We start from the raw sequence: 15,706 nt of genomic DNA on the forward strand, positions 1-15,706 counted from the left end.
GACTAAATTATTGAGGAGTTTCCAAACACCACGTGTAGTCAGAAAATGTGATTGATAGGAGGCCATATTCTCAGCTTATCCCCAAAGAAGACGGAATGAATCATACAAAAGTATGTCATTAGTCAGTCCCATTTAATCTATTTAGACTAGTTAAGGCTTTAATCATCAGCAGTGAGTGAGCTAAAAAAAATTATCCGTACCGACATGCTTAAAAGAAAACACTCAAAAGATTGCCGTCTCGCACTGAGGAGAGATGCTGTAAAACATTGACGAGTTGCAGACAAAACAGTTAAGAATAATACGGAAAATGCGCAGCTCACGTCTTATTCGTAAGCGATTAATTTTTACTATATAAAATTATTTTATTATTTCATTCACGTCTTATATTTTACGTCATATAGTTAATTAGCGTCATTTCGCAACTCCCTTGAATAACAAAATTAATGCAAATGCAACTAACAATATAAGGAAAGCTGTTGCCCAAACCTCGCTTGAGTGATTTAAAATCAGTAATTTTTAAAATTTCACACTCTTGTGCAATTTTCTTGTGAAAAACAAGTTATAAATCAGAAAAAAGTTCCGCTAAAAACAGCAGCCTGGCCCGATAGATGTAACGCTCTCATCGCCGCCCGTATTGACGCAGGCGCCTCGATACGATAACAAGTTGAGTATAGGCGAGGACAATATTATGTTTCAAGCTGCTTAAAATCCAGTCTTTATGTCCAGCTCATGATGTCTAGAGAAGCTGAGTCAATATTTAAATAATTTCACAAGACTTTCAATATCTTTACACCACATGTCCTGCATGAGATTGCCACGTGAAAACATTTACGAGTATGACACAACGACTACAAAATTATAGAGTTTGAACACATGACAGTTTCCCTGTAATTACAAATTGCGTTTTTAAAAAAGCAATGACGTGAATTGTTCTATGGGAGCTTTAAGAATATTTCTTGCACCGTGTATGAAAGAAACAGTGATCACATCATGTCCTGCATATCAACATAATGTTGAGTCAATGCGTGTAAGAAATGCTACTGGAGAGGAGCAACAGCAAGTGCTGACAATGTCCTCATGAGCAAAGAAATCATAATATCATTTAGTGATTATCAGAGTCAATTTGAAATTCCAAATTAAATCCTAATCGGACCATTTATTATAAATGGCCACGTGCGGCGAAAATTTTCTTAAGAATTTTATTCTTTTATATGTCTGCGCTGCATTTGACCGGAATAATTGAAACAGCGCCATATAGCAGTCTTGCAATTTTAAATTCGTCAATCGCGCCGAAGTTTTCATACACGGTTGCCGGATATCGGAGGCTTGGCAGGAAAATAATGATATATTATTCACTAAATTTGTTAGTTATTTAAACATAAATATTTTTATATAGTTCACACAGATAGAATCTTTGACTGGTAAATTTTTCAGCTTGTTTGTATATTCCTTATGACTAATGGGCCTGGAATTCACATAAATGTCTGTTGAGGTAAAAAAATTCACGACAAAAAGAGTACAGTCACATGTGGTGATATTCGAACATCTATTTTTCTACAATTAATGTCTGGTCTCCCGGAAGTTTTCCTATCTAATCATTTACGAATGTATTTACAAAAATTTCTACTGTACTGTATTTACATTCTCCTGCTGTCGAAAAAGATATCATTGATAGAATCTTCAAGTGACTTATTCAAATTTTCTTTGGTCGAAGAAGACAGTGTTACCCTTCTTAATTTGCTTCTAGAACCCAAGATTAAATAAAGTGCTTACTCATCACTTTGTAAGTAACAGATACCCATCATGACCTCGCTGATGAGTCATTATTCGCCAACTTGCCTCCACCCTGTCGACACCCCTACAGCCTTTGAAAATTTACTGACCTATCTAACCCGTGCTGCAACCGTTCATATCATTGCGTTTCGAATACGAAGCTAAACCCTGAGAGAAATAATTCCCCCCATTAAAAGTTGTTGTTATTCTCTTTTAATTTTAGTTTGTTCGTTTTCTTCTTTTTTTGTTCATGTTTATTCAGTTCCGAAGTTCGAGTAAGAATCGATTTAACCAGGTTTCATTGGATTCATTAACGAGCATTCATTCAATTAACACAACGAGCCTTCGTATTCAAGCAACGCTGCCAACTTGGTCCACGTTGGTCGCTTAATTCTTCAACTTCAGCCAGCGCGGCAGCAGGTATACCTCATGTTATCAAAAGTCTTCGTGTTTATTTTTTTGCTGTGTTGTTGTTTCTCTGATTGATGCCAGTTATTCCTTAATTTATTAGCGCTCTACAATAATTGTTTATCGCACGGTACTCTGGATAAATAACTCGATCAGTATCTTAATTACAGCAATTATTAATCAGGTGAATTCATGTCAATTTCAAGAGCATGCAATTGAGAGAATACAATTAAGATCGCGGTCTCTTGCTTTTGCTGTGGACCTCATTTTCTTAGGCATAACCAACACTCCTCTAACCACTCTCTCTTTTCAAACTCAAGTCGCCAACTATCCTTTACTCCTTCCCGAGTGCCTTCCTTTTACTGATTTCTCCTGTAATCCAAAAATGACACCTTCCGATAAACCCAATTACTGAGATACATCAAAATCTTGGGTTCTTTAATTTCTTGATCCATATATTTATACATTAATTTATTTCATATTCATAATTTGGCCAAATTTATAGGCAGTATAAATTTACTTTCAATTGGTGAACCTCGTTACTTAATTTTGTCTTGCAATATTCCACATCTGGAAGCTTGCGGTGCAACGCAGATTAAGATTTTTTTTCGACAAATGGACCATTTGTTGCGGCGGTCTTGCTGTGGGCTCACTTCAGAACTATCAAGGCCCAAGCATCAGCGTTATCATAGGGCTCATGATCGTCCTTCAAGCCCAATCACTAACGATGTTGCAAGAGAAACTCAAAGTCTAATGTGTTCAGGATTTAATGTTCCAAGTTTCAAGCTGTAAACTTTCCTGCAAATAAAACCACTCAATAACTGACCTAACGTTCCTATTGTGCGTACGTGAACGATTAGTCGATTGTGTCTAAAATAAAAATCTTGGAATTAAAATGCATCTGATCACAAGCCTATCAGTCTTCCAAGATTTAAATCAAATAAACCAATCAATCAATACTCCAATACATTAATTTATTCCAATATCTGTCGCAATTTAGACGCTGAACCAATTATTGGAATGAAACTATTTGGATAAATATAATTTGATTTCGTTCTCGTTTTATATGATTACGATTGTGTGAGGCTATCTGAGTTCCTCACAACCCATCTTTGGGTCGACTGAGCAATGTGCGATGCGTGATCACTGTGATATGTTCTCACATCACTTGTTTTCACTCAACTAATGAAATATTGCTGCTTGGTGGTTCTTTCGAAACAATAAAATGCTTATTCTCGATGGCTCTCTCGCTCAGTTGCGAGATTCTTCGGTAGAATTTTGTACAAGCGTTTCGAAAGTGCGTACGGTGGGTTAGAATACGATAAACGGCTGTTATATGCTTAAAACTAATTTCACAGCTCATTGTTGTTGTAAATCGAGCTGTTGCATTTTGCAAGATGTACAACCAAAACACAACTGTACTAAAGCAGATAAAAAATCACGTAGTAAATCACAGGAACTGAAGCACTCACTTGAGCTTTGGTATGAGGCTACTTCTTGGCAGAGGAATCAAACATAGTCGAATTATTGATTCTATAATGACTACTCGTGTTACTAAATTACTTTATCTCATAAATAAAAACACATCCTGTAGCCTCTTCCTTAAGTTGTATTACTCTTTTACACTCATTCCTGTACACGGTTCGCTGGTTTTATAGATAGTTTCAAACCAAACATTCTTGAGCTCAAGTTATGTACATGACTTTTGCCTGTGTAAGGTTCCATGTGTACTTACTTCAGCTCGATGAGGTTCTTTATTGAGCCGCCTCACGCTCCCGATTATAGACGTACCTGCTTCCGTTTCGAGCTCGTCGCCAGATGACAAGGCGTGCTGGTGACGAGGAAGATCAGGAGTGGTGAGGGCTGCGTGAGGTCGTCTCGGGGGCGGCACGGGTGATGACGATGGACTCTGACTCTTGGAGCTGCACGAGCCCACGCTGTCAGAGTCGCTGCCCGCCACTGGTGTGCCAGACCCGCCTCGTGGTGAACTCGACACTGACGGATCACATGTCAAACTTATGATAAATGTTTATGTGAAAACTTGAAATTCGTAGAATGTGTTTTATATTAAAGGCCGCGTTTAGAATTGTTTCTGTATGAACTAGAACAGGACTTTATTTAATTTATGGTTGTTACTCAGCCAAGTTAATCATAAAGCAAAAGGATTTTATTAATTAATGGTTGTTACTCAGCCAAGTTAATCATAAAACAAAAGGATTTTATTAATTAATGGTTGTTACTCAGCCAAGTTAATCGAACCAAACTTAAGGGGACCCACTACCCTAAAATTTTCAATTTTGGCGTTTTTCGGTTTTTGTGCTCATCTGAAAGCTGGAATTCTGCTCTTTCTAATGGTACCAATGCCATCGCTGTGCGCCAATATTTACGTTCATGACGTCTCTTTAAAGGGAAGCGGGTGGGAGAGTTCTTTAAGTAATTAGATATAAAGTAATTAGCTGCTGAAATCTTTGAATATAGTTTCTACTTGAGTTGTGCTGCAGTTACATGCTTAGTCTCATCTTAAAGCTGACATTCTGAGCTTTCCAACGATACTACTGCTATCCATGTACGGCAATATTGACGCAGATGGCCGGGCTTTAATTGGGGGCGGGGGGTGGAGTTCCTTCACTAAATAGACCTAAGAAAATTACAGCGGCAAGACTACATATCTTGGTGTATCTGGCATCTGAGCTCAGTTACCCTCCCAACATTGTACGTAGAGGTTCGCTACAAAATGCTGCTAGCATCCTTGAGTGGATTAAGCTACAGAAGCCTGTAGTTTGGTATCCATGCTACATTGAGTGCCTATTTCGAGGCGCACGGGATTTTGTCGCGCCGTCCTGAAAAGTTTGAAAAGTTCAACTTACTGTCACGGAAAACCTATCTCCTCCTACAGTTTTCAAGCTACAGCAATGAGACATATACCATTCGATTCGTAAAGACCATACCTATAGACTCTGTGATCACTTTTTTGAATTTCAGTCTGGTTCGTTTTTTATATGGGGGAGAAGGGGGGGGAGGGGGGAAAAAGGGTAAAAATGGGATAAAACGCGCATAAAAAAAACTAAGGGGAAAATGAAAAAAGTGATCACAGAGTCTATAGGTATGGTTTTTACGAATAGAATGATACGTGTCTCGATGTTGTAGGATGATATTTGTAGGAGGAGATAGATTTTCTAAAGTACCCCTTTTTAGCCGTTTTCTATGAATTTCACGTTTTCTATCAATTTTTTCGAAAAATTCATAGGAGCAAAATGTTCTTATTTTTACATTTTACGATTGTATGTGAAGTTTCATGATGATCGGATAATAACTGCGGAAGTTTTTCCGGAGGGTAGTGGGTCCCCTTAAAAGATAATGCTGAAATCTCGGGTTCTCACAATTTTTCTTACGACTTGCAGGAAACGAAAGTCCTGTGTTAATGTTGTTCATGGTATGAATAGAAATCACAACAGAATGTTTCAAAAACTTTGCTATGTCTTATACCTAGTAGAGAAAAAATGTAAATATTTTTTCACTTATTATAAAACATTAGCATCGATTTCATATTACCATATATTCTGATACAGTCTGTGATCAATTTCAAGTTAAACATTCAGTTTCATCATAAACACGTAAAACGTTACATTTACCTATTCCAATATTCACGGTTCAGATTCACCCGGTCGTAAGGTTTGTTGTTTTACAGCAATGATTATTTTTCTTCTAAGTTTCAATAATTCGCTCGAGAGGCTAATTATTGTCGCTGAGTTTGCACTCTGTTCATATAATTAATCGCAGTTCTCATAACAAACTCTAGCGCCTAGTTCTCACACTGCGTAATTCCTATAACTCATTATTTATCGCACTTTGAAAATTATAAAATGCTTCTTACAGACGTTTGTTTGCAAATTCTTAACTGCTCGATGAATTTGAGTGTTTTCCACCGCGAAAATTTCACATTAAATGCAAGGTTTTGGCAAGTGTTAAGCCCGCAATTAAAGGCTATCTATACAATATTTTTCTATATTAAATCGGCTTTAAAATCTCACTATTTACATATACTGATTGATAACATTTTTGAAGACGGAAACAAAATTTACTCAAATTCCGGTTACCCGGAAGCAAAATTTAATCAAACACATCCCAGCAAATAGATCAAATAACTTCCTATGCTTTATCGACGAATTTTGAAATCGTAGCTCGTTCAGATTTTATATTGGTGGTGTCGGCTGTCGAGAGCAGACAAGACGTTACCAGAGGGCAATAAGCCAGAACGACACTCATTGCATTCACTATGGTATATTGCAAATGGCGTTATAAACGCTTGGCTGAGACAGAGATCTTGCAATAAATAACATCTTCAACCAATCCGAACCCTAATAGTAGCCTATCCCAATTAAATAACAATCAATTATTTTCTATCTAAGCAACTCAAACTTTAATAATCAATATTTCTATGAAATTTTTTTTTTTAGCATTGCAAAATTCACGATGAAATTATATTCTGTTCAACGAATCCCATTCACCATTCGAATGGAAGTGCGGGAAAAATTACGAGGCAAGTAAAATTTTCAGCCTCACTCATACAATAAATAAATTAAATGTAAAAAAATGAAATGTAAAATGTACAATTGTTTCATAGAATTGATAAAAAGTTTGCACTATTCATTGTTTGTAATGAATGCATTTTAAATTATTTCGAGATTGTTCAATCAAAAATTCTATTAAGTATAGCTTGAATTTGTGAATTCTATACAGCGTAAGGAAAGTTTTTCTTTGCAATCCATGAAAGAAATGTCAATGTAATCTGAGAGATGAAAGAGAAGTTGAATTTGTGCCAATAGTTCATGTGACTCACAAAAAATATTGTAACTGTAATGTTTGAGCACATGTCTTCGTTAATATCTGCTGCCTACTCATGAGCTTTTCCAGTTTAATTCATCCTCGCATTTCTGCATTCACCTTTAAAGAGTCTATTTGTGTAAGTAATCTTCCTTACCTCAATTATCTCGAATTGTTTAGTATAATTTTAGTGAGTTCATTATTACAGTAATAATAAATGGAGAAGGGATGGGATGACCCCAATATCAACTTTCGAAACAATATGGCAAGCAAAGGAATAATTTTCTGAAGTGCTGAGATAAATGGAGTTTAATTTTATTAAACTTCTTCATGGATGAATTTCATGTAATTATTTTCTTATTCTACGATGAAACAGCAGGTTTATGATGTCTCTACATTATAATTTTTCAATGTGAATCTAAACGAATATGAGTTCTTTGGACAAATAAGGGTCATCAAGTTTTTCGGCGATTCAAAGATAAAAATTTAAAAATGTTAAACTGGAGTCGGGACGGAGTAAAATATTTCCAATGCAGCCGTCAGACAAAAATTATGACTTTTCTGTGTTATATCGATTTGTGTCAATAATGTGATTCTTGGTGAATACTAATCTCTGTATTATTTGTATTGAGATTGTTAGTCCTCGAATTAGAGAGGGCAGTCCACAGTGAATGCGATTTAGAATGCTTAGGCTCGTTACATCCTACGTATTCACGAAACTACTAATGGAATAATTATATCAACTGACTCAACCACTGCTGAACTGCAATAAATGACTGGATGACCTGATTCCTGATTTTGAACATCTCCAGTTTAATACATGCCATTTATTGCATGAAGCCTCCTCGGCCTGAGTTGTGCACGAGCATCTCTCCTTAAACCCAGCACTCGATATCATAGGAGATCGATGGGAGAATCCGACGGCTGCTGAGATTATTAGGCAATATGCCTTCAGCAAATGGGATTGAATTTATTATTCATGTAATTGCATTATTATCAAATCTCCAATTTTGATAACATTTGACAAAATGATGAATTTTAAGAATTTCATTTTTTCAAACACGGGGTGAATTTTGCAGAGAGTGAAAGAATTCGTCATTTGGGCACTAGCAGAAGCAAAATATTGAGCTGCACAGTTTTCGATCACGTGATCTGGCCTCCTGAATGTCGTGCGGCTTTTAAAAACGAAAGTGAGAAGCGATGACTTCATCCAAAACGCTAATTGGTTTCACATTTACGTTCACCAAGTTTTGACCCTTTACATGTATTTGTATGACTGGTTGCCAATTTATTGTGTAGTAACGATGCGTCCTCTCACGAGTGAATGGAGCGTTGGTATACGATTGCAGGTGCAGTGGATTCAAATTTTACGAGGTATCCTTAATTTTTGTTCCAAAATTTATTAGTCAAACATCAAATTTGCAAACTGTATGTTTGTTTACTACCATGTCATAAGAATTTTCGAAGCAATAAATGTTGTTAAGGGGTGAAAGGGTGAAAGCGGCAAGGTGTTTGTTTTAAAAATACAATTCCCTGTTCAAGACAACTATTTCAAAATGAAATTGGCTCGACGTCCTACACAATGAAGTAAACTACGCTGCACCTAGAATATTAGTAGAACATAGAAAGATTTATAAATCAAATTATGCGAATGGTTACGTTTATACGCTTACCAGATTAGTGCAGTAAATTATGCATTAATTTCATAGCAAACAGCAGTAATCTTAATTATTTTTCGAATAAATCTTTACATGTGCCGAACTTGCGCATTTGTGGCATAATAATAACGAAGAAGAGACCGGTTCTCAGATCTTGCGCGACACGATCCATTAAAATTCCACGCGCTATGTAGTAATTATCGTCCTATTCTTCGCCGACGATATATAAAGCCTTGCCCAGGGCCTGAGCAATCGAGCTGAGAGAAGCATCCAAATTCTCGATCAGCCCCATCCCAGCAGGCATAAGACGTTGAAACTACTTCCAATAAACGCTGTTTCAACGCAATCGTTTCGTAATCAACGTTATTTAAACGCCATTTGCTTGCTAGGACGCAATCCGCTCCAACTAATGAAGAAAGCTTTGACCGACTGCAGCTGTCACGAAGACAACGTGACGCCTCACCTCTCATGTCCTCGGCTCCCATTATGCCGCCATTCGAAGCCGCCGCGTAGAGAGCCTGGGCCGTGAGGCGGTTGCCAGCTGAGCCGTACTGCTCGAAACTGAAGGGCGGTGAAGCTGAGGTGCGGGACGCCGTGACGGTCGGCACCGCAGGGACGGCCGCTGCTCGTTTCACGAATGTCATGTACTGCGAGCCAGGCTCGTACTGGCGAGCCTTCTCGGCCAGTGCCTGAAGCTGGCGGTAGGAAAATGAGAAATATTTTAATATGCATCATGACACGGGAACAGAATTTCAGGATGATGGCACTACCATACGATCGTAACTCATTTCCTATAAAATTGCTATGTGGCGGTTCCTTTTTAATGGGGCATGAATTAGATACACTGATCATTGATCATTTCAATGAAACTTTCAGCGAAGAAGTAATTCTTGTAATAGTTTTATAAGCTTCAAGAATGTTCCCTTCATAGCGTGTTGTAGTGGAAACATCGCTTACATATTCATCGCTTATATATTACACGCAAACAAAGCGGCACTGACTGGATTTTATATTTTATTGCAAAATATTTAACTGATCATTAAAATCTTGTAAAAATTCCTAAAATTTTTCAAATAATTCACAGTGCACTATTTCTGCAATGGAAATAGGCGTTTCGTGGTGACTTCATAGAATTATTTACCTGCACAGGAGCCAGTTCAGCGACCGTCTGCTGCATCTGGAAGTACCGCACTGTGACAGTCTTAATTAAATGATCGAACTGAAGCAGCAGCTCCCGAGTCTGCTGGATTACTTCTCTCTTCGTGCGCATCCACGATGCGTGCTTCTCATTTGCGTCCGTCACGCACTGCTGGTACACGGTCGTGGCTTCACGCACCTGCGGACAAAGCAGAAGAAATATTAAAATTGAATATTTTCGTTTCCATAAATCACCAAAAACATTCATGCCTATATGGTCATCTTTTAATAGTCCTTCACGGTAGTGTCCTAATTTTATGCACGGGCCAAAGTGTTATCATCCGTGAATGCTAGCAGTTCTGCGATATAAACAAGAAAGTAAGTGATACTGCAGGAATATAGACGAAAGGAATATAAATATAAAAAGTAATATAATATAATATAGGTATATAAAATATATAATATAAAAATAGGAATATAAGAAGTAATGCAACGTGCCGAGCTTGGTAGGGACAGAGGCAGACCTTGTTAGCGGCGTCCTCGCGTTTCTTCTCCAGCTTTTCCTGCTGCTCCATGGAGTTGGTCTTGGGCTCCGCTTCTTTCAGGCGAGCGAATTCCTAACGAAGGGCAGACATTTAGGGCAAAAAATTTCTTGTAATGCAATGTAAAGACGACGTTCTGCCGAAATATTCAACGGCCATTATAACGCTTAACATAACTAACAAGGTCATTCTTCGTAGTCTAGTCCATTTTTGCCTACGAACTTAGTTTTAACCCTTTCACGGGTAAGCGTAGACATGTAGAAATTCAAATTTCTGAATACAATAAAAGAAAGTATTCAATTTCAAGATTTATTTACTTCTGTGAATTTTCGAAGATTTTTCTTATTGAAGGAGTAAATTGCAGTTGAAGAATTTATTAATTCGGTCACTACGATAAAAATGTTAAATAGCTTAATTCAAACATTAAATGTAAGGAATAAATACCTTGCCACAATTGAATTCCATTTCATCAGTTTATTTTAATTAGTTGGATAGGTTTTGCTACTTACATCTTTCAAAAAATGCAGAAGAGCATTCAATTTCATTTTCAAATCAAAAATTTCATTTAAATGTTCAAATTTTGATTTTTGGGCATAGTAGTGATAATGATTAAACGATGGTCAGCTTATAGCTAATTGGCTGAGGCATAATAACGTAGACTCAAACACAATAACAGGGGCCGTGGAGTTGCTTTTGGATGGTAATGTTAAGTAAACTAGCTCGCTAAATGTTTAATATGACCGTTTTTAAAAGTCAACGCAAGGCATTCATATGACGTTCAAATGTAAATGATTTTTTAACAATAGTTAATGTTGATAATACATCATAAAACAATCAGGGTGGACTATGGCTTTCAGCTAAATATTCAATACAGCCGCAGAATTTTGAGCGATCATGTTCGGTACTAACAACTGAAAATTGCATTATGTAGAATTAATTAAGCTTGGTCTATTTAATTGGTTCTAAATTTTTGTTTCTCTTCATGGCTTGCGACCGGTGCGACAAGCACGGTGCCCACACTGCATGGTATGCCCACACTGTATTGAATATTGAATTATTATTTATCTTGAATAATTATTATTTTTGGTTTATTTAAGCTTTGTTAATTTGTTTGCAGAAACCGTTTACGGTCTGCTGAATAAAGAGAGAAAATACGTACAAGTCTTCAACATCCTGGGACGAGTTATTCTACGGTGATGAAAATTTGATACGGAAGACGGCGAATAAATGCTACTGTAGAAGTCGCCTATATTTATATAATAATCCCGTTTAATATTTCTATGGAATTATTTCACTTCAAAACAATTAAATTTTATTTTTATTTTTTTTGTATTGTGTGCTCGCTCATGGCAAATACATTAAACAAATGTAAAATGATAAACAATGTTTACACAATCAACAATTCAATGAACAATTCAAACCCATTAGAATAAATAATTCAACAGATGGAAACAAACAGAATGAACAATATTCAAACCTATTATGATTTTTTCAAGAAATCTATATATTCTATAGAAATTTATATATTCTATATTCTAAGAAATCTATAGAAATCAATATCCTGCTGAAATAAAAATAACTATGGGACAAATTTTCATTTCTTTCTCTGTTATTTCAATTCCCGATCGCAAAAGGCAAGCATGCATATCTTTGCAGGTTCTTTTTCTTGCAGTCAAGGACTGTCTAGATAACCTCATTTCCATATCCCATTATCTCAATTTTCTTTACTTCTTTTAACTATAAATAACAAAATTCCTCAGCAATCATGTGAGCTCTTAAATGCGATGTTAGATGCATACAACATGATACATCTCTCACCAATAACAAAGGATAATACAATAACAAAAACTTCGTTCAACACGAAAGTTACAAGACCTTAACAGCGTCCGCTGATAAAGCAATGAGAGAAGTTCTCAGATCTTTAAAGTAATTGAAAGCTCACAAAAGTGGCCAAATTTCAGCCGCACTCACCTGATTGCGCTGCTGGTAAGTCGCCTTTGCTTTTTTGAGCGCATTGAGCGAGTCGGTGAGCCGCCGGTGTTCTCGATGCCACTGTTCTTTTATTAGCTTCCTGGAGCGCTCGTGCTCGCTGCGTCGACTTGCCAGAGGCTGCTCGGAGTTACAGCGATCTTATTAGCACATAGAAATACACCACGAAGAATGAATGGAAATACAAAGATAGGAAACGCCTAGCAAATACACCATATCTTCAATCCTCTCAATGGGTTCACTATTAAGTTTTTGATCTAAACGTCTACCGGGGTCTATCAAAGACAAAATTCAATGGAATTTATTCTGCGAAAAGACTTCTATCAACCAACTATAATGAGAGCGCCAGCAGGACCACATTTGCTGTTGCATTCTGCATGTATGAAAAATTTATTTCTTGCTTGTGTGATCGTATATCCCCCCTACGTTGCATATTGAAGGCAAGGACTACAAAAATTTGGCACGTTATTCAAGTTACTGTTTCCATGCGACATTTAGATAAGGGCATTTCGGAATGAATAAGGCAGGGTTTATAATAAACTGCTGGAAATTATCATGGTTCCATCAATACATATTTTCTAGCACTGCATTGTGATCAGGATCTCGCAACGAGAAGTTCACTAGTCAGAACTGTGCATAATACTATCCTAGTCAGACCGTGACTCGAAAAGGAATATGCCTTTTTTTACCAGTAGCTATTAAAACGCATGCTATGACATCCAACAGTTCCAAATTGCCAAGTACAGAAGCAAGGCATTTCCAAACGTAGGGCAAAGCAACAAGTCGATTTCAAACTCTCCCAGATTCGGACCCTAGCTATATAGTAACTCAGACACCGCAGCCTCAGTGCCATGAGTGCAAAATAGTCAATTCTCATGCAAATCCCAATCCCTCTACGTAATTCCTTACAAGGTGCGGGATGTATTGCTTTCTCAAAGACCATGAGATCACTGAGCTAATAACACAATTACTTCGTCTAGGACCCATATATAAACGGCTTTAAACATGGCATAATATTTATTTCAAAAAGGCTGTATGAAAATAAATCATGAAAAGCCCATATAATCATTAACGACAAATTTGAAGGTGATGCTTTTAAAGGGCTGAAGGTGTGGACATTAATCAGAAATACTTTACTTCGTAGCAAACAATCAATCTCTGCTAACAACGGATAATTCTATCGTTTGGCACATCACGATCAGCGAAACGAAATGATGCGACTCCATAAGACAGACCACCTAACAACAAGATATAACATTACTTATGCCAGAAAAGCCAGATAAGCTTGAGCACTAGTAGCAGTTACTAGTCTGAATAAGTAATTAATAGTAGAGAAGTCTAACCTCGATGAATGCAGCTGCCTTAAGCCTTGAGTAGGTGGCTTCAACCTCAGCACAGTAGCCCTGGTCCTGTTCCAGTGCTGTGATGTACACGGCTTGCAGCGGCAAGAAGTTCTGTAAGTAACATTAGTGTATTTGGGGTTAATTTTCGTGCGTGCAGGAATAACACGTGGAGATTAAGCGGAGCCATTACCCGCCCTCTGCCTCGACACAAACAACTTAAGAAAATTGGAACTGAAATGAACCTTGATGCCCTGAGCCGAAATATCGAGGGTATTCCGTTTTTAGAGGTGCCTTAGTTTGCCTCTGCTCTCTCTGATTTGTTTAGAAGAAATTGTGCGGATAAGGTAATAAAAGCCAAATAGATAGTATCTATTTCACAATTTCTGAACATTCTGGGTCATCAAAAATTTCAACTTTTATGATCTATTTTTCATTTGTGTTTTCGAGAGAACTTCAAGTACAATCTAGCAAAAAGTGAAGTGAGCTTCAGATGCATTTATATCTTCAAACCCCACATTTGTAATTGATCAACTGGACTAGATTCTAGATCATTATTATTATTTAACATGTCATTCATAAAAAAATTTATGCATGATGATGGAACAAGCTATTGCAGAGAAAACTAATTTTTGGTAGAAATAAGGAACTTCAGTTGGTTGTGGATAATCAAATTCGATGAGAGGCAACCAGTGCACCTGATGAGAGGCTTTTCGACTCAATACAGCCTGATGATCAACAGCTTTGATCCGGCAGCATCAGAGTCAAAGTTGAAGCAGCTGACATGGCGATAAACTCAATATGAGTATGTTAATCCAATTTCTCGCCTTCAAACTTACGACGACAACTCTACAGAACAAATTTCTATGTTTATTTGTTTTGCATGTCATGTTATATTTTGAATTCTAATGAAGCATTTCAATTATTTGGTTAAGAAAAATACTGTGGGTAACCAAATAAGAATTAGAACTGAATTCACTGACTCTTTACAACTGTTTTCCATAACCAACCATCAAAAGTTACAAAATACAAAACGTTTTATAGGCTTTGTGGCATGCACTAATGCTCAATTTCATCATTTCTTCCGGTAATCCAAACAGATACGTGCTTGAATCTACAGATAATATACATATTTATACTAAGAATTATCGTTGAGCATAGTAGCTTCTGAAGTTGCAATCTCAATCCAAGTGTATGATTGAAATTACAGCGGACGTAAGAATTTCAGATGAAAATGGATTTAGAACAATAAATGGAGTCAGCGTATAACTGGACACTCAATACATCCATTTTCACTTTCATACCGAATCAACTTTCCCTACTTTAAATTATATTTATTTTCCACTTATGTAGGCCTAATTTAATTAAATAAATTAAAGTTTTAATGGTATATCAATTCGCAGCATTGCTTGATTTTGTATGCTATCTGCCCAATTATTGACTGCACATAAATTCGGTCAACGAAATAACAAAGTTTTAAAACCATCAGCAGTGACCTTTACTCGAGAGCATTTTATGTTTTGCTCATAAATTTCATGTTTTGCCTATCATATACCTTGCAACTTCAGCTATGAATATCTCTCTTTTTAAATAGCCTTGAATTGGACGAAATTTAGGACAACCTAAATAATATCATTTATGTACTCAGGGCCACGAGGCAAGGCTGAACATTGACAAGGCCATGACCAAAAAAAGCACTGGCATTCAATATAATAAATAGAAGTACTGATGAAAAATTTCTCTCTAATTGGGAAAAGTACTACGTGGCAGGTGATAAATTATTTCTCCTACGAATTATTTCTTTGCGCGAGTCTCAAACGAGGTTTTTTATATGAATATGATTGCCTTGCATATGATTGCCATGAATATGGTTGTTATGAATATGATTGCCATGAATATGATTGCCATGAATATGATTGCCATGCATATGATTGCCATGAATATGATTGCCATGAATATGATTGCCATGAACATATGATTGCCATGAATATGATTGCCATGAATATGATTGCCATGAATATGATTGCCATGAATA

The 15,706-nt window shown here is 36.8% G+C and overlaps 1 protein-coding gene across 1 annotated transcript in view; it reads right to left on the reverse strand.

Moving 5' to 3' along the window:
- Positions 1 to 15,706, reverse strand: part of LOC108669272 (rho GTPase-activating protein 45) — an 87,464-nt gene that overhangs the window by 11,156 nt on the left and 60,602 nt on the right. Inside the window, exons 9-14 of the mRNA XM_018156577.2 lie at positions 13,675 to 13,785; positions 12,314 to 12,451; positions 10,325 to 10,417; positions 9,805 to 9,999; positions 9,127 to 9,358; positions 3,973 to 4,176 (exon numbers count right to left, since the gene is read on the reverse strand). Coding sequence (XP_018012066.1) covers positions 3,973 to 4,176; positions 9,127 to 9,358; positions 9,805 to 9,999; positions 10,325 to 10,417; positions 12,314 to 12,451; positions 13,675 to 13,785 — 973 coding nt within the window. The remainder of the gene's footprint in view (positions 1 to 3,972; positions 4,177 to 9,126; positions 9,359 to 9,804; positions 10,000 to 10,324; positions 10,418 to 12,313; positions 12,452 to 13,674; positions 13,786 to 15,706) is intronic.

Source organism: Hyalella azteca, unplaced genomic scaffold, assembly GCF_000764305.2.
Source record: "Hyalella azteca isolate HAZT.00-mixed unplaced genomic scaffold, Hazt_2.0.2 contig7231, whole genome shotgun sequence".
Taxonomy (NCBI): Eukaryota; Metazoa; Arthropoda; class Malacostraca; order Amphipoda; family Hyalellidae; genus Hyalella; species Hyalella azteca.